The sequence below is a fragment of the Saccopteryx leptura genome, chromosome 2 (genome assembly GCF_036850995.1).
Source record: "Saccopteryx leptura isolate mSacLep1 chromosome 2, mSacLep1_pri_phased_curated, whole genome shotgun sequence".
Lineage (NCBI taxonomy): Eukaryota > Metazoa > Chordata > Mammalia > Chiroptera > Emballonuridae > Saccopteryx > Saccopteryx leptura.
Genome location: NC_089504.1, coordinates 39,556,223 through 39,578,638, shown reverse-complemented (window position 1 = coordinate 39,578,638; position 22,416 = coordinate 39,556,223). Strand labels below are relative to the sequence as shown.

At 42.1% G+C, this 22,416-nt stretch overlaps 1 protein-coding gene across 1 annotated transcript in view; it reads left to right on the top strand.

Annotated features, from left to right (window-relative positions):
* The window catches only part of UBE2R2 (ubiquitin conjugating enzyme E2 R2), a 128,285-nt gene that overhangs the window by 100,552 nt on the left and 5,317 nt on the right, over nt 1-22,416 (top strand). Inside the window, exons 3-4 of the mRNA XM_066367836.1 lie at nt 4,007-4,104; nt 21,480-21,614. Coding sequence (XP_066223933.1) covers nt 4,007-4,104; nt 21,480-21,614 — 233 coding nt within the window. The remainder of the gene's footprint in view (nt 1-4,006; nt 4,105-21,479; nt 21,615-22,416) is intronic.

Here is a 22,416-nt window from a genome sequence, read left to right as displayed (position 1 = left end):
GAAATGTTTTATAGTTTTCTGTGTCCATAACCTCCTTGGGTAGATTTCTTCCTAGGTAATTTCCTCTCTCTCTCTCTTTCTCTCTTTTTTTATCTCCTTCCTCCATCTTTCTTTTCTTAAAATATTTTATTTATTGATTTTATAAGAGAGGTGTGGGTAGCGCAAAGAACATACCAACTCATAATTGTTTTACTTTAGTTGTTCATTGGTTGCTTGTTGTATGTGTCTTGACAGGGCAAGGCCAGAGTTTCGAGCTGGCAACCTCAGTGTTCCAGGTCAACACTCTACCCATGGTGCCACTACAGGCCAGGCTATTTTATTCTTTTAGGTGCTGTTGTAAATGAAATTGATTTTTTAATATCTTTTTTAGGGTATTCATTGCTGGTGTATAGAAATAAAACTGGACCCTGGCCAGTGGTTCAGTGGATAGCACATCAGCCTGGCATATGGACGTCCTGGGTTCAATTCCTAGTCAGGGCACAATGTAGAAGCAACCACCTGCTTCTCCCCCACTCCCTTTCTCTCTCTCTTCCCTTTCCAGTTGGTTCGAATATGGCCTTGGGTGCATCAGCCTCAGGCGCTGAGGATAGCTCAGTTTATGTGAGCATCAGCCCCAGATGGGGTTGCCAGGTAGATCCTGGTCAGGGCGCATGCGGGAGTCTGCCGCACTATCTCCCTTCCTCTCACTTAAGAAAAAAAAAAAGACAACTAACATTTGTGTGTTGATCTTATACCCTGCAACTTAGCTATATTTGTTTTATTAGCAGCTTTCTTATGAATTCTTGGGAATTTTTTTTGTCATTTGCTATTTCTTCCTTTCCAATTTATATACCTTTTTCTTGTCTGATTGATCTGACTGGAATTTGCAGGAAAATCTTAAATAACAGTGTTTAGAATGTGTATCCTTGTCTTATTCCTGATCTTAGGAGAAAAACTTTCACCACTGAGTATGATGTTAGCTGTAGGCTTTTCATAACTATCCTGTTTAATGTTAAGATAGTTCCCTTTTATTTATAGTTTTCGAATGCTTTTATCATGTGAAAGTGTTGAGTTTTGTCAAATACTTTGTATCAGTAGAGATGCCATCTTTTAAAAGGTAGTTTCTAAGTACAAATCTGTTTATGCCATTCAACTCCTCAGACATTTTATTTATATTGAGCTATGAACAAAGTAATGTACTCCTCTGGCCTAATTATTGTGCTCTATTTTTCATTTAAACTAGGTTCCTCACTACTTTGGTAGGTAGAATAATGGTTCCTCAGAGATGTTCACTCCTACTCCCTGGAAATTATGATATATTAGATTATATATTAAAGAGGAATCAAGCTTGTTAATCAGCTGTCCTTAAAATAATGATTATTCTGGATTATTCAGGTGGGCCCAGTATAATCACAAGGGTCCTTTAAGGTAGAAGAGGTGAGGTGTGTTAAGCAGAAAATGAGAGTGCGGGGAGATGTGACTTTGAAAGAAAGTCCCATTGAAATACAGCAGTGCTTGCTTTGAGGATTAGAGTAAGGGCGCCAAGAGCAAACAAGTGTGGCTGGCCTTCAGAAGCTAGTAAGAACAAGGAAAAGGAATTCTTAATGCCTCCAGGAAGAAATGCATTGCTGCCGACACATGATGTTAGCCCTGTTGAGAGCAGTGTCAGATTTTGACGTACGAAACTGTAGAATAATAAATTTGTGTGTCTTAAGCCACTAAATGTGTGGTGATTTGTTACAATAGTAGTGTAAAACAAATACAGCTACCCGGCCATATTCTAGCCTATCATTTATGATGTTGGTTTATTTCTCTGGGCAAACTCATGTGTAAGTTTCCCTTGGGTTGTAAAAAATTGTACTCATTATTCAAAGCCCTCAAGGCCCATGTTCGAGGTTTCTCAACCACTAAGCTTTTCATTCTTCCACACCACCTCTTAAGTATATCCACTGTCCAGTATACCTAATTTCTCTCTTTGTTTCTGTCATGATTTTTTATCTTTCTCATGACATCTAACAATAATAGAATTTTCGAATATATTTTTGGTATTGACTTTATTCTTTTTAAAATTTTCTGTTATCTCGATATACAGTGTGTCCATAATATAGTCATGGTGCACTTTTGACCAGTCACAGGAAAGCAACAAGACGATAGAAATGTGAAATCTGTATCAAATAAAAGGAAAACTCTCCCAGTTTCATACCTATTCAATACAGTTCGATGTGGGCTCATGTACAGATTTTTTAGGGCTCCTTAGGTAGCTATCCCGTATAGCCTCTACAGACTCGTCACCGACTGATGGCCTACCAGAACTGGGTTTCTCCACCAAACTGCCTGTTTCTTCAACTGCTTATTTTACTGAGTAATGTTATTCCTATGTGGTGGCGCTTCGTTATAAACGCGCCAATATTCACGTTGCAATTTGGTCACAGATTAGAATTTAGCAAGCCACAGAACAACACACTAAACTTTCCTCTTTACCGTCCACATCTCGACTGGCATGGCCGTGGGCTGCTCCACTGTATACACGGTGTTACATCATCATCTGTGCATGCACACATGATACCACATCATCCTACAGAAACTGGGAGGGTTTTTCTTTTATTTGGTGCAGATTTCACATTTCCATCGTCTTTTGTTGCTTTCCTGTGACCGGTCAAAAGTGCACTATGACTTTACGGACACACTGTACTGTATTTCCCCATATATAAGATGCTCCCACATATAAGACACACCTTAATTTTGGGACCCGAAATTAAAAAAAAAAAAGTATTACATAAAGTTATTGAACTCAAGTTTTATTCACCATAAAATTCATACAATTCCTCATCACTGTCAAAACTCCCATCCATTAGCTTGTCCTCATCTGTGTCTGATGAAGATCAGTGTCTTCAACAATGAGCGCAAAAACTTATCAATGAGTGTGAAAAAGCAGGAAATGCAAGTTAAATAACTACAACCACTCTATAAGACACACCCAGTTTTTAGATCCCACATTTTTCAAAAAAGGGTACGTCTTATACATGGAGGAATACAGTAGTTGTGTATTTGTATGTAAATTTAGGTTATATATGTAAGAATTTTGTACCTTATATAGGTATACTTCTAATTTGTTAAGTTTAAATCTTATTTTTCATTTTAGACCAAGAGATAGGTGGCTATATCTAACTCAGTCTTGTCTTTTCTGTTGAGTACCAGTGTTATTTTTGCATATGGTAAGCAATTAATGTGTTTGAGTTAAACTATTAAGTGTACTTGTGGATTAGGTCCTATAATTTAATTTTACAAACCAGAATATTAAAACCATAGTGGTAATTTCTTCTATCCCATATAATTAAGTTGTTGTGAGGTATGTTTTCAGTTTATATAAATTATACTTATTAAAACCAGTGACAGATATCAAAGGTGATAGCATCTGCATGCATATTTTAAGCAAGGACAAGTTAGTTTTGTTTCTTTTTATGTACTTTTAGGTACAGTTGTTTCTGAAAAAGAGATGTTTAGTTGCTTCCCTAGACTCTTGAATCCTGGTTTCTCATGTTTGTCTTATTTCTTTTTTGAAGTGGTTTTTTTAGAAGGTTGGTGTGCCCTGGCCAGTGGCACAGTGGAGAGAGTGTTACCCTGGAGCACGGAAACTGGCTTCATGTTGAGGGTGCTGTTTTCAGCCCGGGTCAGGGCATGTAGCAGAAGCAATCACAACTAAGTGGAACAATGAGTTGATGCTTCTCTCTGTCTCTCCCTACACCCTTCTATCTCTTACCAAAAACAAACAACAACAAAAAGATGGTGTTATAGTCATATAGTGTTTCTTTTTAACTAAGAAATTTATCTAGATTGGTCAAAATGAATATAACATAAAAAGGTTTCATTCTTTACTATTGATTTTAAATGTGAAAAAAAGGCAGAATTGTTTTCTCCTCTAATGATACGATAACAAATTTTGTAGGAATAAAAGAAATGTCAGCAGAACTGATGTCACTTTTTTATATCATATTTTTGAGTATTGAATGTGGTTTGTGTTTTGTAGAATGGAGATGTATGCATTTCAATTCTTCATCCACCTGTAGATGACCCACAGAGTGGTGAACTACCCTCCGAAAGGTGGAATCCTACTCAGAATGTCAGGTAAGGGGTTAATAAGAAGTAATCTGGTTCTTAACAGTGTATATTATTTTTAAATAAGTATGAAAAAGCTGCCAGAGCTTTTAAGTAGCACGCTTGCATCATTTTAAAGGGTTGTATTTTATGGATCATTAAGTGTATGTATGTTACTCATTTTTCTGTATTCACCTTGGAAGAAATTTTCTAGTCTGAATCCTTCCTCGTGCATCACCTTGAAGTTCTATCTGTATCTTAGATTGCATGAATTCTGTGTTTGGATAGGTTGCTTCTTAGCCTGACCTGTGGTGGCGCAGTGGATAAAGCATCGACCTGGGAATGCTGAGGTCGCCTGTTCGAAACCCTGGGCTTGCCTGGTCAAGGCACATATGGGAGTTGCTGCTTCCAGCTCCTCTCCCCCTTCTCTCTCTCTGTCTCTCCTCTCTCTCTCTCTCTCTCCCTCTGTCTCCCGCTCTCCTCTCTAAAATGAATTAAAAAAAAAAGTCAATCCTAGAGGAGCACACCTGTTTAGGTTGGCTTTGAAGAGGGTTTCGACATCAGGAAGGATAGGTTGCTTCTTTATTCTAGGTTTCTTACTACTTTTTACAGAGAGGTCATACTCTTTACAAACTGAAAATTGACTTTACATGCTACTTCTAATACAGTTTCCATTATCCGTTGTTTTTTGTTTTCTATATACGTGGATGTTGCTTGTTATTTGGAAGGTTTGTATATTTCTTGTGATTCCCTTTGATTTCCCCTATCTAGTTATCTATCTAGATAGATGGATATTTAGTCATCTGTTTATTTTTTTTAAGGTTTTATTTATTAATGCTTACTTAGGTTGCTGGTTCAAAATGCAGGGCTTGCCCGGTCAATGTACATATGGGAGTTGGTGCTTCCTACTCCCCCCCCACACACACACTCTCCCTTTTTCTCTCCCTCTCTGCTCTAAAATGAATAAATAAAATCTTTAAAAAAAAATTTATTGATTGATTTTACAGAGAGAGGAGGAGGTGTGAGAAGTATCAATTCATAGTTGCTTCACGGTAGTTATTCACTACTTGCTTGTCATATGTGCTTTGATTGGGCAAGCCCAGGGTTTCGAACTGGTGACCTCAGCATTCCAGGTCAACATTCTAACCACTGTTCCACCACAGGCCAGGCATCATTTTTGTTTGTTTGTTTATTTTTTACAGAGACACTGAGTCAGAGAGAGGGATAGACAGGGACAGACAGACAGGAACGGAGAGAGATGAGAAGTATCAATTACTAGTTTTTCGTTGCGTGTTGCAACACCTTAGTTGTTCATTGATTGCTTTCTCATATGTGCCTTGACTGTGGGCCTTCAGCAGACCGAGTAACCCCTTGCTCGAGCCAGTGACCTTGGGTCCAAGCTGGTGAGCTTTTACTCAAACCAGATGAGCCCATGCTCAAGCTGGCGACCTTGGGGTCTCAAACCTGGGTCCTCAGCATCCTAGTCTGACACTCTATCCACTGCACCACTTACTGGTCAGGTTAAATTTATTTATTTTTAAAATTTTTTTTAAATGTTTTTGGCCCTGGCCTGACCAGGTGGTGGCGCAGTGGATAGAGCATCGGAAGGGGATGCAAAGGACCCGGGTTTGAGACCCCAAGGTCGCCAGCTTGAGCGCGGGCTCATCTGGTTTGAGCAAAAAGCCCACCAGCTTGAACCCAAGCTTGCTGGCTCCAGCAAGGTGTTACTCGGTCTGCTGAAGGCCCGTGGTCAAGGCACATATGAGAAAGCAATCAATGAACAACTAAGGTGTTGCAATGCGCAATGAAAAACTAATGATTGATGCTTCTCATCTCTCTCTCTTCCTGTCTGTCTATCCCTCTCTCTGACTCACTCTGTCTCTGTAAAAAATAAAAAAAATAAATGTTTTTGGCCCTGGCTAGTTTGCTCAATGATAGAGCATCAGTCCGGCGTGTTGAAGTCCCAGGTTCAATTACTATTGGTCAGGGCACACAGGAGAAGCAACCACCTGCTTCTCCACTCCTCCTCTTCACCCTCCCTCTTCTCTCTTTCTCTCCCCCATCCCACAGCCATGACTTGAATGGTTCAAGCAAGTTGGTCTGGGAAATGAGGATGGATCTATGGCCTTGCCTCAGGTGCTAAAGTAGCTCTGTTGCCAAGCAACAGAGTCCCCAGGAGGGCAGAGCATCTCCCAGTAGGGGCTTGCTGGGTGGATCCCAGTCAGGGTGCATGCAGGAGTCTGTCTGCTTCCCCACCTCTCACTTAATTAAAAAAAAAAAATATATATATATATATATATATTAGATTTTATTTATTGATTGTTTTATAGAGATTGAAGAGAGAGAGAAGAGGAGCAAGAAACATCAGCTCCCATATGTGCCTTGACTGGGCAAGCCCAGGGTTTTAAACTGGTGACCTCAGTGTTCCATGTTGATGCCTTATCCACTGCACCACCACAGGCCAGACCAAAAAATACATTTTTTCCTCATTACATTTGATTTTCCACTTTATTACCTATGCTAAGGTTTATCCTAATACTTGAAATTTTTTTTGTTTGATAACCTTTTATTATTTATCCTATAATATTTTTCTGCGACCAAAATCAATAATAGATGCTTCTTAATTACTTGTGACAATAAGGTTTAGTTAAGTTTATTTCTATGTTGAATTATTTTACTAATATACAGTTAATTAAAAGCAGTACAAGTTTGGCCGTGGCTGGTTGGCTCAGTGGTAGAGCGTTGGCCTGGCGTGCAGAAGTCCCCGGTTCGATTCCTGGCCAGGGCACGCAGGGGAGGCGCCCATCTGCTTCTCCACCCTTCCCCCTCTCCTTCCTCTCTGTCTCTCTCTTCCCCTCCTGCAGCCGAGGCTCCATTGGAGCAGGGATGGCCTGGGCACTGGGGATGGCTCCTTGGCTTCTGCCCCAGGCACTAGGGTGGCTCTGGTCGCAATAGAGTGACGCCCCGGAGGGGCAGAGCATCGCCCCCTGATGGGCAGAGCGTCTGCCCCTGGTGGGCGTGCCGGGTGGATCCTGGTCGGGCGCATGCGGGAGTCTGTCTGACTGTCTCTCCCCATTTCCAGCTTCAGAAAAATACAAAAAAAAAAAGGCAGTACAAGTTTAGTCCTGGCTGGACAGCTCAGTTTGTTAGAGCATTGTCCTGATACACCAAGGTTGTGGGTTCAGTTCCCAGTCAGGGCATGTACAGTAACAGATGAATGTTTCTGTTTCTCTTCCTTCCTCTTGCTCTAAAATCAATCAATAAATTAATAAAGCGATACAAGTTTATTATACTTCTGATATACTTTTACTCTTTATATCTAATAATTATTAGAAATACATTTTTACAGAGAAGAGGGTTGGGGAGGAATGAGAAGTATCAACTCATAGTTGCTTCCTTTCAGTTCATTGATTGCTTTGTCATGTGTGCCTTGACCAGGCAAGTCCAGAGTATCCAGGTTAACACTTTATCCACTGCACAACCACAGGCCAGTAGAAATGCATTTTTAATAAGATCGATAGTCGTTTTTGGTTAGTTCGTGTATCAGTGAGTAATTATTATATTGCTAATATGAAGCAGAATATACCTTTGATTTTATACACATTTATGTATGGATAATTTACACTATATATACTAATCTATATATTAGATGCAATGATTAAGAAACCTTACTTCCCTGACCTGTGGTCGCGCAGTGGATATAGCGTCGACCTGGAATGCTGAGGTCGCCGGTTCGAAACCCTGGGCTTGCCTGGTCAAGGCACATATGGGAGTTGATGCTTCTAGCTCCTCCCCCCTTCTCTCTCTCTGTCTCTCTCTCCTCTCTCTCCCTCTCTCTCTCTCTCTCTCCTCTCTAAAAATGAATAAATAAATAAAAAATTAAGAAACCTTACTTCCTTATGACAATGTAATAAATAGAATAGCCAAACCAAGTCTTTTTCTTTTTCTTTTTTTTACAGAGGCAGAGAGATAGAAAGGGACAGACAGACAGGAACGGAGAGAGATGAGAAGCATCAATCATTAGTTTTTCATTGCGCGTTGCAACTTCTTAGTTGTTCATTGATTGCTTCCTCATATGTGCCTTGACCGTGGGCCTTCGGCAGACCGAGCAGCCCCTTGCTGGAGCCAGCCACCTTGGGTCCAAGCCGGTGAGCTTTTTGCTCAAACCAGATGAGCCCGCGCTCAAGCTGGTGACCTCAGAGTCTCGAACCTGGGTCCTTCTGCATCCCAGTCCAATGCTCTATCCACTGCGCCACCGCCTGGTCAGGCTCTTTTTCTTTTTAAACAGGGACAGAGAGAGGGATAGATTGGAACAGACAGGAACGAAAAGAGATGAGAAGCATCCATCATCAGTTTTTTGTTGCGACACCTTAGTTGTTCATTGATTGCTTTCTCATATGTGCCTTGACCGGGAGACTACAGTAGACCGAGTAACCCCTTGCTCTAGCCAGCGACCTTGGGTCCAAGCTGGTGAGCTTTTTGCTCAAGCCAGATGAGCTTGCACTCAAGCTGGCAACCTCGAACCTGGGTCCTCCGCATCCCAGTCCGACGCTCTATCCACTGCGCCACCGCCTGGTCAGGCAAACCCAGTCTTTTTAATTCCTCTGAGTTGACAAAAATCATGTAGTGATTGGTGATCAGTCTTTTTTTTTTTTTTTTTTGAGAGAGAGAGAGAGAGAGATGGAGAGAAAGAAGTGGGGATGAGTAGTGGAACCCATCAACTCGAATGTGCTTCTCATATGTGCCATGACAGGGCAAGCCTGGGGTTTTGAACAGGTGACCTTAGCATTTCAGGTTGACACTCTATCCGCTGCACCACCTCAGGTCAAGTCCTGTATCTTTTTTTTTTTTAATTGATTTTAGAAGATAGAGAAAAAGGGGTAAGAGCGGGAAGCATCAACCCATAGTAATTGCCTCTCATATGTGCCTTGACTGGGCAAACCTGGGGTTTTGAACCAGTGACCTCAGCATTTCAAGTTGATGCTTTATTCACTGTGGCAGCACAGGTCAGGCCTGTTATTCTTTTTTTAAAAATGAGTTTTATTGAGATATAATGTCCATACCATACAAGTCTCCTATTTTAAGTGTACAGTTCACAGATTTTCAGTATACTCCTAGAGTTGTACAAATTTGTACGTATATGGTACAAATTGATTGTAGCACAGTAAATTTTAGAACATTTCATCACTCCTAAAGAAACTTCTACCTGGGCTCTGGCAGGTTGCCTCGGTGATAGAGCGTCAGTCCGGTGTGTGGAAGTACCTGATTTGATTCCCAGTCAGGGCAAGCAGGAGAAGTGACCATCTGCTTCTCCACCCCTCCATCTCCTCCTTCTCTCTCCTTTTCTCTTCCTCTCCTGCAGCCATGGTTTGTTTGTTTCAAGCAAGTTGGCCCCAGGCAACGAGGATGGCTCTATAGCCTTGCCTCAGGTGCTAAAATAAAATAAAATAGGTCGGTTGCCAAGCAGTGGAGCAACGGCCCTAGGTGGGCAGAGCATTGCTCAGTTAGGGGGCTTGCCAGGTGGATCCTGATCAAGGTGTATGGGGGAGTCTGTCTCTTGCCTCCCCACCTCTCACTTAATTGAAAAAAATAAAAACTTACACCTGTTAGCATTTATACTCCATTATCCTTCAACCCCATTTCACCATTCTAAGTAGGAAAGTACCAGACTACCTCTTGTCTCTGTGGGTTTACCTATTTGTACATTTCCTCTGAATGGAATCTAACAGTATGTAGTATTTTCTTTCTTTTTTATTTGTATTTTTCTGAAGTTGGAAATGGGGGAGGCAGTCAGACTCCCGCATGCACCCGACCGGGATCCACCCAGCATGCCCACCAGGGGGCAATGCTCTGCCCATCTGGGGTGTTGCTCTGTTGCAACCAGAGCCATTCTAGCGCCTGAGGCAGAGGCCATGTAGCCATCCTCAGAGCCCAGGCCAACTTTGCTCCAATGGAGGCTCAGCTGCGGGAGGGGAAGAGAGAGAGAGGAAGGAGAGGGGGAGGGGTGGAGAAGCAGATGGGTGCTTCTCCTGTGTGCCCTGGCCAGGAATCGAACCCGGGACTCCTGCACGCCAGGCCGATGCTCTACCACTGAGCCAACCAGCCAGGGCTAGTATGTAGTATTTTCTACCTGGCTTTTTGAACTTAGCCTAATGTTTTTCTTTCTCTTTTTTTTTTCTTCTTTTTTTTTTGGTATTTTGGTATTTTCAGTGAGAGGATGGGAGACAGTGTGAAAGACTGCCCCATGCACCCCTCCACAACCCCTGTCTGGGCCCATGCTTGAATCAGTTGAGCTATTTTTAATTCCAGAGGCTAGGACCACTTGAGCTATCTTCAGTGCCCAGGGCCACGCACTGGCTACCAGAGGGGAAGAGGGAGCGGAAAAGGGAGGGAGAGGGAGAGAAGCAGATGGTCATTTCTTTTGTGTTCCCTGCCTGGGAATTGAACCTGGGACATCCAAATGCCCAACTGACGCTCTATCCACTTAGTGAACTGGCCAGGGCCTATCCAAGGGTGTTCAGTGTTCATTCTCATTGCAGCACATATCATATTTTATTCTTTTTATGGCTGAATAATATTCCATTGAATATTATATCACAATTTGTTTATCCATTTATTGGTTCTCTGTTATAAATATTGCTAATATGAACACTGTGTACAAGTTTTTACATGTACGCATGTTTTCCTTCCCTTGGAGATAATCTGGGAGTAAAATTGCTGGGTCTTGTGGTAACTCAGTGCTTAACTTTGTGAGAAAGCGGCAGCATGTTTACCAGCGTGGCTGCACTGAGTAGTACATTCCCACTAAGCAATGTGTGAGGATTCCAGTTTCTCTGGATCTTGTTTACACTTACTATCTGTGCCCTTTTTTCTATATAGTCATTCTAATGGGTGGACACGATATTTCATTGTGGTTTTGTAACTTTTTTTTTTTTACCTAACTTAAAATTTTAGAACAGTTTTAGGTTTTCAGAAAAATTGGAAGTATAATTTCTGTTCTGCCCATCTGGGCCATTGCACCATTGCAACCAGAGCCATTTTTTATTGCCTGACACAGAGGCCATGGAGTCATGCTCAGTGACTGAGGCCAACTCACTCAAGCCAATAGATCCCTGGCTGCGAGGTAGAGTGGGGTAGAGAAGCAGATGGGCACTTCTCCTGTGTGTCCTAACTGGGGATCAAACTTGGGACATCCACGTGCTGGGCCGATGCTCTACCACTGAGCTAATTAGGTCATGGCCACTACACCATTTTATAAAAGGAATTTGAGCACCCATAGATTTGAGTATTTGTGGGAACCTAGAACCGATCCTCTTTGAAAGTGAGGGATACATGTAAAGTTGTGGGAGAGTAAGAAGTTATATGCAGATTTTGATTGTATGGAGATCAGCACCTCTAATCTCTGTGTTGTTCAAGGGTCAGCTGCACATTTTCATTATGTCATATGGTAAACATACTCTTAGTATGTTTTATCACAGTTGATACTAGCAGTAAGTACCTGGCTGAGACTCTGGTTTTAGGGTTTCTCACTGTAGTTACTCTTTTCTCTCTTTCCATTCTGTACTCTTTAGAAGGAAGTCAGAGGTGAAACCCATACTTTAAGGAGTGGAGGATTTTATCTTCTAGAGGCCAGAATATCTGTATAAATTATTTCAGTTTCTTCTGTACAAGAGATTGATTTATTCTCCCCCCACTTATTTATTGATTAAATAATTTTACTAACCATTATTAATGATCTGAAAGGTAGTAACTTGATTAGGTTCTTCACTTTTGTCAAAAGCTAAGAATTGAAAGCTTTCCGACCTAGCACCAGATTTCTTACCCAGTTCTTTCTCATTTATTTCCCACTTTCTGGGACATGTTCACCAAGGGGTCTGTCTGTTCAAGAGTTATCAAATAATTTTATTTATGTTCATTATAAATTTCTTTACATACCTTGTTCAATCCAATATATTTTAAAAGGGTAGAGAAAATAGATATACGGGGTGAGGCAAAAGTCGATTTACAATTGTGAGTACATGAAACAGTTTATTATTTATTATTTTAAGCAAGAGAGATGGACAGGGATGACTGGAAGGGAGAGAGATCAATTCTTTATTGTGGCATCTTAGTTATTCATTGAGTGCTTTCTCATACATGACTTGACCAGGGGCTCCAGCGAAGCCAGTGATGCCTTGCTCAAGCCAGCAACCTCATGGTTTAGAATCTGGGACCTCAGTATCCCAGGTCAGCGCTCTGTTTTCTGTGCCACCACTGGTAAGGCAAAACAGTTTATTTTCTTGTATTACTAATAATAGTATTTTTATTCAAACAACTGTAAACCTAATTTTGCCCACCCCTGTATTATTTTTTTTTTTTTTTTTTTTTTTTTTGTGGAGAGAGAGACAGGAACGGAAAGAGATGATAAACATCAACTCATAGTTGTGGCTTCAAGCCGGCAATGATGGGATCATGTCTGATCCCACACTCAAGCCAGTGAGCCCATGCTCAAGCTGGATAAACCTGCACTCAAGCTGGCAACCTCAGAGTTTTGAACCTCGGTCCTTTGCGTCTGAGTCCAACACTCTGTCCGCTGTGCCACTGCTTATTCAGGCATGCCTGCCTCTATATTCTAATCTGAGACCCTCATTCCTACTACATATTCTCAGAGATATGTCCATCAGCAGCATCTTTAGAACTGCACAACACGAACTGTTATATTTGTTAATTGTTTTACCAGCAGAAAGAACCCTTTTTGTAATGTGTGACCCATTAAGCTACCACATTTTCAGTTATAACAGAACTTCTTTGCCACAATGTCCTCTTGAAATTCTCCCATCTTGAAAACTCATAACGAAGACTGAGTTTTAACTGGGTCATCTTCTGTTGTTTCTGGTCCATCTACTGAAATACAGTGTGTCCGTAAAGTCATGATGCACTTTTGACCGGTCACAGGAAAGCAACAAAAGACGATAGAAATGTGAAATCTGCACCAAATAAAAGGAAAACTCTCCCAGTTTCATAGCTATTCAGTGCAGTTCGATGTGGGCTCACGCACAGATTTTCTAGGGCTCCTTAGGTAGCTATCCTGTATAGTCTCTACAGACGCGTCACTGACTGATGGCCTACCAGAACTGGGTTTCTTCAGCAAACTGCCGGTTTCCTTCAACTGCTTATCCCACTGAGTAATGTTATTCTTATGTGGTGGTGCTTCATTATAAACGCGCCGATATTCACGTTGAACTTTGATCACGGATTTGAATTTAGCGAGCCACAGAACGCATTGAACTTTCCTCTGTACCGTCCACATCTCGACTGGCATGGCCGTGGGCTGCTCCGCTGTATACACGGTGTTACGTCATAATCTGCACATGCGCACATGCTGCCATATCATCCTACAGAAACTGGGTTTTCCTTTTATTTGGTGCAGATTTCACATTTCTATCATCTTTTTTTTTTGTATTTTTCTGAAGCTGGAAACGGGGAGGCAGACAGACAGACTCCCGCATGCTCCTGACCAGGATCCACCCGGCACGCCCACCAGGGGGCGATGCTCTGCCCATCCAGGGTGTTGCTCTGTCGCAACCAGAGCCACTCTAGCACCTGGGGCAGAGGCCAAGGAGCCATCCCCAGCGCCCAGGCCATCTTTTGCTCCAATGGAGCCTTGGCTGCGGGAGGGGAAGAGAGAGACAGAGAGGAAAGAGAGGGGGAGGGGTGGAGAAGCAGATGGGCGCCTCTCCTGTGTGCCCTGGCCGGGAATCGAACCCTGGACTTCCGCACGCCAGACCGACGCTCTACCACTGAGCCAACTGGCCACGGCCTCTATCGTCTTTTGTTGCTTTTCTGTGACTGGTCCAAAGTGCACCATGACTTTACGGACACACTGTAGTGTAAATGAGAGATTAAAAGAACTCAGGTTAACTAGAAGGGTCAGCATGGATTTCACATCTTCATACATCAATTTCCATCAGATTATGCTAGGCGTGTAAAATCTAAGAATCTCAGTGACCATCTCTCTCTGCAGCTCCATCTATATGTGTACATGTGTATATTTTAAGAATAAAGTAAATTAAAGTTTTAAGAATGAACCTGCCTGGCCTGTGTTGGCACAGTGGATAGAGCTCTGACCTTGAACACTGAGGTCTCTGGTTTGAATCCCTGGGCTTGCCCAGGTAAGGCATTTATGGCAAAAAACTGATGAACAGCTAGCGTGAAGCAGCTACTTCTCATGTGTGTTCCCTATCCCTCAAAAAAATCAATAATAAAATATGAAGTGAACTTTTTTGTTTTGCATGCTTCTTGGAAGGTGTGTAGACTCTGGAGGAGCAATGCCAATTTTATTTTTTTAGCGAGAGTGACATAAGGACAGATAGGAAGGGAGAGAAATGAGAAGTATCAATTTTTTTGTGGGGCACCTTAGTTGTTCATTGATTGCTTTCTCATATGTGCCTTGACGGGAGGTTGAGGGGGGCTGCAGCCGAGCCAGTGACCTTTGCTTAAGCCAGTGACCATCGGGTCATGTCTGTGATCCCGCGCTAAAACTGGTGAGCCTCCGCTCAAGCTGGTGACTTCGGGGTTTTGAACCAGGGTTCCTCTGTGTCCCAGGCCAATGCTCTATCCACTGCACTGTTGTGTGTGTTAGGGCCCGTTTTCAGGCTTCCCTACCAGAGTTGTACTTGTGGTGACATAGTAGGTAACAGAAAGAGCAGACCCATCTCATTGACTGCTATGTGTTGAAAAGGGGCAAATACAGTATTACCCATTGGGTCATAGATGTCTGATTTTAATGCTTCTTTAGTTTTGGTTTTAAAACAAAATGACTTAGCTCCATTTATCTTCACAACTTACTAGTTTGCTATTTGCTTGTATATGTCTTTAATTAGTTGACCTTCATTTTCTTTCAGTGTTTTTACTGTTTACAGACTTATTTTGTATACAAAAGATAGCCATATCTTCCCTGGCGAGATGGCTCAGTTGGTTAGAGCACTGTCTCAATACACAGAGGTTGCTGGTTCGATCCCTGGTCAGGGCACATACAGGAACAGATGTATGCTTCTGTCTGTCTCCTCCTTTCTTTACATAAATAAATACCTATTTATTTATTTATTGTATTTTTCCGAAGTGAGAAGCGGGGAGGCAGACAAGACTCCTGCATGTGCCCGACCGTGATCCACCTGACATGCCCACTAGGGGGGCAATGCTCTGCCCATCTGGGGCATTGCTCCATTGCAACCCGAGCCATCCTCGGTGCCTGGGCCAACTTTTGCTCCAGTGGAGTCTTGTCTGTAAGAGGGGAAGAGAGAGAAAGAGAGAAAGGAAGGGTGAAGGGTGGAGAAGCAGGAGGGTGCTTCTCCTGTGTGCTCTAGCCAGGAACTGAACCCAGCACTTCTACACGCTGGGCCGATGCTCTAACACTGAGCCAACCGGCCAGGGCCAATAAATAAATTTTGAAAAGAAGATAGCCATATCATCTGATAAAGATATTGAAGCTGGCAAAAGGATCTGAAACATAAACCTGAAGACAATAGAGCTTTTGCCTCATCATTTGTTCGTACTTTCTTTTTCCTCTTAGCATTTTTCGGTTTTCCGAAAATTGCTACTATAGTTCCTTGCCTTGGCTTAAAGCAGGGGTGGAGAGAGCACATTTATTTCTAGGAGTATACCTAACTCTGTGAATGGTGGTGGTGGTTATGGGAATTGCGCAATAAATTCAAAAAGTTAAGAACTCTCAATTCTTACTGGTTTAGTTCTGTTCTGTATTGTAACACATGTTAAATACTTACACCGCTTGATTTGGACAACCATACCTGTTCCTCCATAGCCATAGAGAATGGCTGTGGTGTTTTTCTTTATGAGAACTGAGTCTCGGGATAGACCCTCAGACTCTACTTTGCTAATCCAAGAAATGTATGTCCTGGTGTGGAAAGATTGTCTAAATCAATGGTAGTCAACCTGGTCCCTACCACCCACTAGTGGGCGTTCCAGCTTTCATGGTGGGTGGTAGTGGAGCAACCAAAGTATAAATAAAAAGATAGATTTAACTATAGTAATTTGTTTTATAAAGATTTATTCTGCCAAACTTAGCGAAAATCCGACATAAAGTACTTGGTAATTATTATTCTATGCTTTAACTTGCTGTAACTCTGCTTTATATATTTTATAAAGTAAAGTTACTTTCCTACTTTATAAGTGACCATTACTACTTTATAAGTAAGTGACCATTACTGTGGAACCGGTGGGCGATTAGAAAATTTTATTACTAACAGAGCTACAAGTGGGTGGTAGGTATAAAAAGGTTGACGACCCCTGGTCTGAATGGACAAATGTGACTCTAAACCAGGGCCTCATCTGGCACTGTGAATTTAAATGGACAGAATGAGACTAAAGAGTATAGTTCATTTTCCTGATCCCTTTCCCTTTGTTCATGATCTGCAAGAAACCAGTTCCTTTAATGGGCTTGAGTAATGTCTTCATTGGGGGAATGACAGTTTCATTATTTAATTTCTTTCCCTTCTTTTCACCTATTGTTAACCTGCACCTGCTTTTTTCCTTCTGAAAAACAACAAAAAAAGACTTTAAAAGTTACTGAAAATAAAAGATGACAAGGAAAAGCATATTTTGTACATTTTGCCACTACTGTCCTAGCAGTCTAGTTTTTCCACTCTATAAAAACAATATTTACTTGCAGTTTATTGTGCTACAGGTGTAATAATGCCTGTGTTAAATCATTTTGGTACAAGTGATAAATATTAAACTATGTATGCCATTTGCTCCAAACCTTTTCCCATCATGGTACGTAGGAAAAAATGAAATGATAGTATTTGTAGATCACAATGAACTGAAGGTGCTCCTCCAGCCAGAAGTTGTTTCAGAGGCTCAAGTTGTCCCAGGTTTGACCCGCCCAACTGATGAGGGAGGGAATCAATATAGGTATAATTAACCTTTAACCCATCCACAGCATAATGGTTGGAAAATTTTGAATAGGATATTGCTTTTGAATTGCATCAGTAATCTTTGGAGGGGGTCTTAAATCTGCTTTTCTCTATATTGGCCTATTAAGTAGGCTCTCACTACTTGGTGATAAAATGGCCACCTACTCTATGTTTTCCATATTGTTATTGATCCAGCAAGAATAAAAATATTTTCTGCTCTTAGGTTAGGAAAATGGTAGGTCTGACCAGGGTTCTGATTGGCACAGGTGGATGGAGATCACATGCATATCCCCAAACAAACCCATCATCATGACAAGATGGATGGAATCCTTTGCAAGCACTTGGTAGTATGTGGGTAAAAGCTGGTTGTTTGTATGGTGTGGCATGATAGTGGCATGGTGATAGGAAGAGATTGACCTCACCTGAACTAATGGAATGGATTCTCCATACAGGGAAAAAAAAAAAAAAGATTCTGCTTTCCAGTTGAAGGGAAGAAGTGAAAATATGTTGGGTTGACTGTTGTTACAGTCCACCTAATGTTTCTGAAAGCATCGTGGAATTCTTTTTTTTTTTTTTATAACATGTTGAGAGAAGGGGAGATAGTGAGATAGACTCCCATATGCGCCCTTACCAGGAACTGCCCGGCAACCACATCTGGGGCCAATGCTCAAATCAACCAAGCTATCATCAGCTCCTGAGGCTGATGCGCTCCAACGGAGCTATCCTCAAGAGCCCAGGGCCACGCTTGGACCAAATGAGCCATGGGCTGCGGGCGGGGGGATAAGGGAGAGAGGGAGGAAGGGGAGAAGCTGATGGTCGCTGATCAGGAACTGAACCCAGGATGTCCATATGCTGGGCCAACACTATCCACTGAGCCACCGGCCAGAGCCAATGGATTTCAATTTAAGAGTATGTGGTAGAGGCCCTGGCCATTTGGCTCCTTGATAAAGCATCCGCCTGGCGTGTGAATGTCCCAGGTTTGATTCTCCGCCAGGGCACACAGGAGAGGCACCCATCTGCTTCTCCACCCTTCCCCTTCTCCTTTTTCTCTCTCTTCCCCTCTGCAGCCAAGGCTCCATTGGAGCCCAGTTGGCCTGTGCGCTGAGGATGGCTCCATGGCTTCTGCCTCAGGCGCTAGAATGGCTCCAGTTGCAACGGCGCATTGCTCCCTGGTGGGCATGCCGGTTGGATCCTGGTCAGGCGCATGCCTCCCGGCTTCTCACTTCAGAAAAATACAAAAAAAAGCCAAACAAGAGTACATGGTAGAAATGACCTCTTGTTTTGTTAGAAATTGATGATTTACAAATTAAAATTTTTTTCCCCCAATATAGTATTTTAATAATGTACACAAGATGTAAAGAAATATCAAGTGGGTTAAACTATTTTGTGGGGAAAATCTCCTAGTTAAACTAATAGAGTCAATGGTGGGATTCAAATAATTTAATAGCTGATTTTCTGCTTTAATGACCATTTCAAGTATAAAAAAATATATACTGAAAGGTAGTTTATTGTTATATACATTTAATACTTAAATAAGAATAAAAGAGGTAACAAAACTAGATTATAAGAAAGTTTTATTTATTTATTAGATTTTATTTTAGAGAGAAGAGAGAGAGAGAGAGAGAGAGGAGGGGAGGAGCAGGAAGCATCAACTTCAATATGTGCCTTGACCAGGCAAGCCCAGGGTTTTAAACCGGCAACCTCAGCATTTGGGGTCAATGTGTTTATCCACTGCGCCACAACAAGTCAGGCGATTATAAGCAAGTTTTAAAATATTAATGAAAAAATATTAAATAGTACCTGACCAAAAAAACCCCGTTATTTAAGATATTTCCAATATTTAATATTTGGCACTTTTTCTCTTTACATTGTATGTTTGTTCACTGAAGTAACAAATGCAAGAGAATTAAAATGTAGTATTTCATCAAAGGTATAATAAGTTTTATAAAATGAATATTACAAGCATAGTTTCATCAAATTTTTTCCACGTATGGACGGAATGAACATTGCCATGGGCACCTAGAATACGCTGTTGCGCAGATGAATGTTAAAAAAAAGAGTAAGGATTGTAAATTTGTGTTTTTCACATTGGGCGGTTGCCTCCGCGCCCACATTAGAGAGAACTCATTACAAGTGCCATTTTAACAACCAGTTCACTAAACTCAACAAAAAGGTATTGGTTCTGCTGAACCAGTGCATACTGGCTGAATTCCACTACTGGATATGATTCATCTAGACATATGGCTAAACTTTAATTAAAAATTCAGTTTCTGGCCCTAGCCGGTTGGCTCGGCGGTGGAGCGTTGGCCTGGTGTGCGGGAGACCCGGGTTCGATTCCCGGCCAGGGCACATAGGAGAGGCACCCATTTGCTTCTCCACCCCCCCTCCTTCCTCTCTGTCTCTCTCTTCCCCTCCCGCAGCCGGGGCTCCATTGGAGCAGGGATGGCCCAGGCACTGGGGATGGCTCCTTGGCCTCTGCCCCAGGCGCTGGAGTGGCTCTGGTTGCAGCGGAGCAACGCCCCGAGGGGCAGAGCATCACCCCCTGGTGGGCAGAGCTCACCCCTGGTGGGCGTGCCGGGTGGATCCCGGTCGGGTGCATACGGGAGTCTGTCTGTCACTCCCCGTTTCCAGCTTCAGAAAAAAAAAAAAAATTTTCAGTTTCTGCCTGACCTGTGGCATAATGGATAAAGCATCGACCTGAAATGCTAAGGTCATTGGTTTGAGGCCCTGCGCTTGCCTAGTCAAGTCACATGTGAGAAATAACTACAAGTTGCTTCTTACTCCTCTCCCATGCCTTTCTCTCATTCCTCTCTAAAATTTAAAAAAAAAAAAAAAATTATATATATATATATATATAATTTTTTTTTGTATTTTTCTGACGCTGGAAACGAGTAAAGACAGACTCCCGCATGCGCCCAACCGGGATCCACCCGGCACGCCCACCAGGGGCAACGCTCTGCCCACCAGGGGGCGATGCTCTGCCCCTCCGGGGCGTCGCTCTGCGGCGACCAGGGCCACTCCAGCGCCTGGGCCATCTTTGCTCCAGTGGAGCCTTGGCTGCGGGAGGGGAAGAGAGAGACAGAGAGGAAGGAGGGGGGGTGGAGAAGCAAATGGGCACCTCTCCTAAGTGCCCTGGCCGGGAATCGAACCCGGGACCCTGCACGCCAGGCCGACGCTCTACTGCTGAGCCAACCGGCCAGGGCCAAAAAAAATTATATTTTTAATTAAATTATTTCTCAGTTGCACAAGTTACCTTTGAACATCTCAATAGCGACATGTGGCTGGTGTCTACCATATTGGATAACACAGATTATACATTTCCTCTATCATAGAAAGTTATAGAGTACTGATTAAAGCTATATTTTTGTTTATATATACTATACTTTTTCCTTATTCTGCTTATCTTCCTTCTTCATTCCTCCCTTCCTTTTCTTTCTTTTTCCAAGTGAAAGGAGGGAATATAGGGAGGTAGATTCCCGCATGTGTCCCAACCGGGATCCACCCAGTGACCCCTATCTGGGGCCATACTCACAACCGAGCTATTTTTAGGGCTGAGGCGAGGCTCCACAGAGCCATCCTCAGTGCTTGGGGCCAATGTGTTCGGACTAATTGAGCCATGGCTGCAGGAGAGAGAGGGGGAATAGAGGGAGGGGTGGAGAAGCAGATGGTTGCTTCTCCTGTTTGCCCTAACTGGGAATCGAACCTGGGAAATCCACATGCCAGGACTGAGGCACTGAGCCAACTGGCCAGGGTCACCTGCTTATCTTTCTAACAGGTTCGGTATGTTTTCTTCTGACACAACCCTTATGGAATTTCCTACCTACATTTTTCTTTTGCTCCTTAGGATATTATGTCATTTCATTGGCAGTGATGAGTTTCTTTTAGTTTCTTAATGTAATTATTGGAGAAATCCAGAACGCTCTTGGTAGGCTGGGCAAGGAGTTATTTCTAACCGAACAGAAAAGTGTGTGTATGTGAGTGCACACACATGCACACTGGATTTTAACTAGATGGGAAATTCTTTGAGATTGCCTTTGTCATAATTTTGTATAATCATGTAACACTTCACCCTTTTTAGGAAAATGTTTCATCAAATTAAACATCTAATTGCCTGGTTCCCTCCCTTTATTTTTTGCTTGGGGCCAGGAGTAAAAGGCTATTTTGCAGCAACAGTCTATATGCATTGAGAATAGAAAAATTTAATTTTTCCTCCCATTTTTTTCCTTTTGTACATGCACAGACCTCTACTTTTTACGTATTGTGACATGTAGCAAGTTGAGACAGTACCGTCTACAGTTCTATGTCCTGCAACATGATCTCGTGCTAGACTCACACATTTCCTCTGCTTTTGTCTCTGAGCTAGCTTAGCCAGCTGAGAAAACAAAATTTTACGATTTTTTCATTTCTTTAAGGTCTCAAATATTGTAGTCTTAAATTTAAAAGAATACTTTTGAATCCTGTATTTGTAGTTGACCCTTTTTTTTCTGTTTCTAGGACTATCTTGTTAAGTGTAATCTCATTGCTTAATGAGCCCAACACCTTCTCCCCAGCCAATGTGGATGCTTCGGTTATGTTTAGGAAATGGAGGGACAGTAAAGGAAAAGACAAAGAATATGCTGAGATCATTAGGTAAGTTGCTTTGTCTTTGGTTTGATAACTTCAAGTCTTTATACTTAGAACTACAGTAATATCCTAGAACCAGCAGTTTAGATTGAACTTCATTGTTTATTCCATTTCTCTCAATTACATTTATTGTTTCGGGAGGGATTTGTGCCTGAGCCTAATGTTTGGCTTTCGAGAGAACACATACTACAAGATAATGTTGCAGCAGATCAGATTTCTGGGAACCAGAATGTCTAGGTTTTGAGCCAGACAATTCAAACTCCCCCTCATAATAATTTTAGGGTTGATTGTATTGTTCTGGACTTCAACATGTCTATTAAGTGTAGCAAACACCCAAGGTATTCCAAACGCTCCAGTACTTTTCAAGAATTTTATTAATGAAGCCTTTTGACCACAGTAGCTAGTATCTTTGGCTATCATCATTGTCGGTAACATTAGTATGTGGTTACCAGAACCCTGGAGTAAGACTTGGAATCTATTCCTAGCTCTACTACCCTATATGACCTTTTATCAGTTAACTTTTTGGGCCTTTAGTTTTTGGGGTATTTTTTATATATATAAAAGGGAAAAGAATTATAGAAGGTATTAGGACATGGTTTTTATAACAGGACCCAAGAATTGGTACTTGAATTGAAATAAATTCAGTTTTCCTTAATCCAATTGCATTTTTATAAAGATTTATTTTTATTGATTTTAGAGAAAGGAGAGAAGAGGTGAGAGGAGGGGAGTTATACTCCTGAATGTGCCTCGACCAGGATCTACCCGGTAGCCCCCAGGTGGGGCTGATGCTCAAATCAGCAGTTATCCT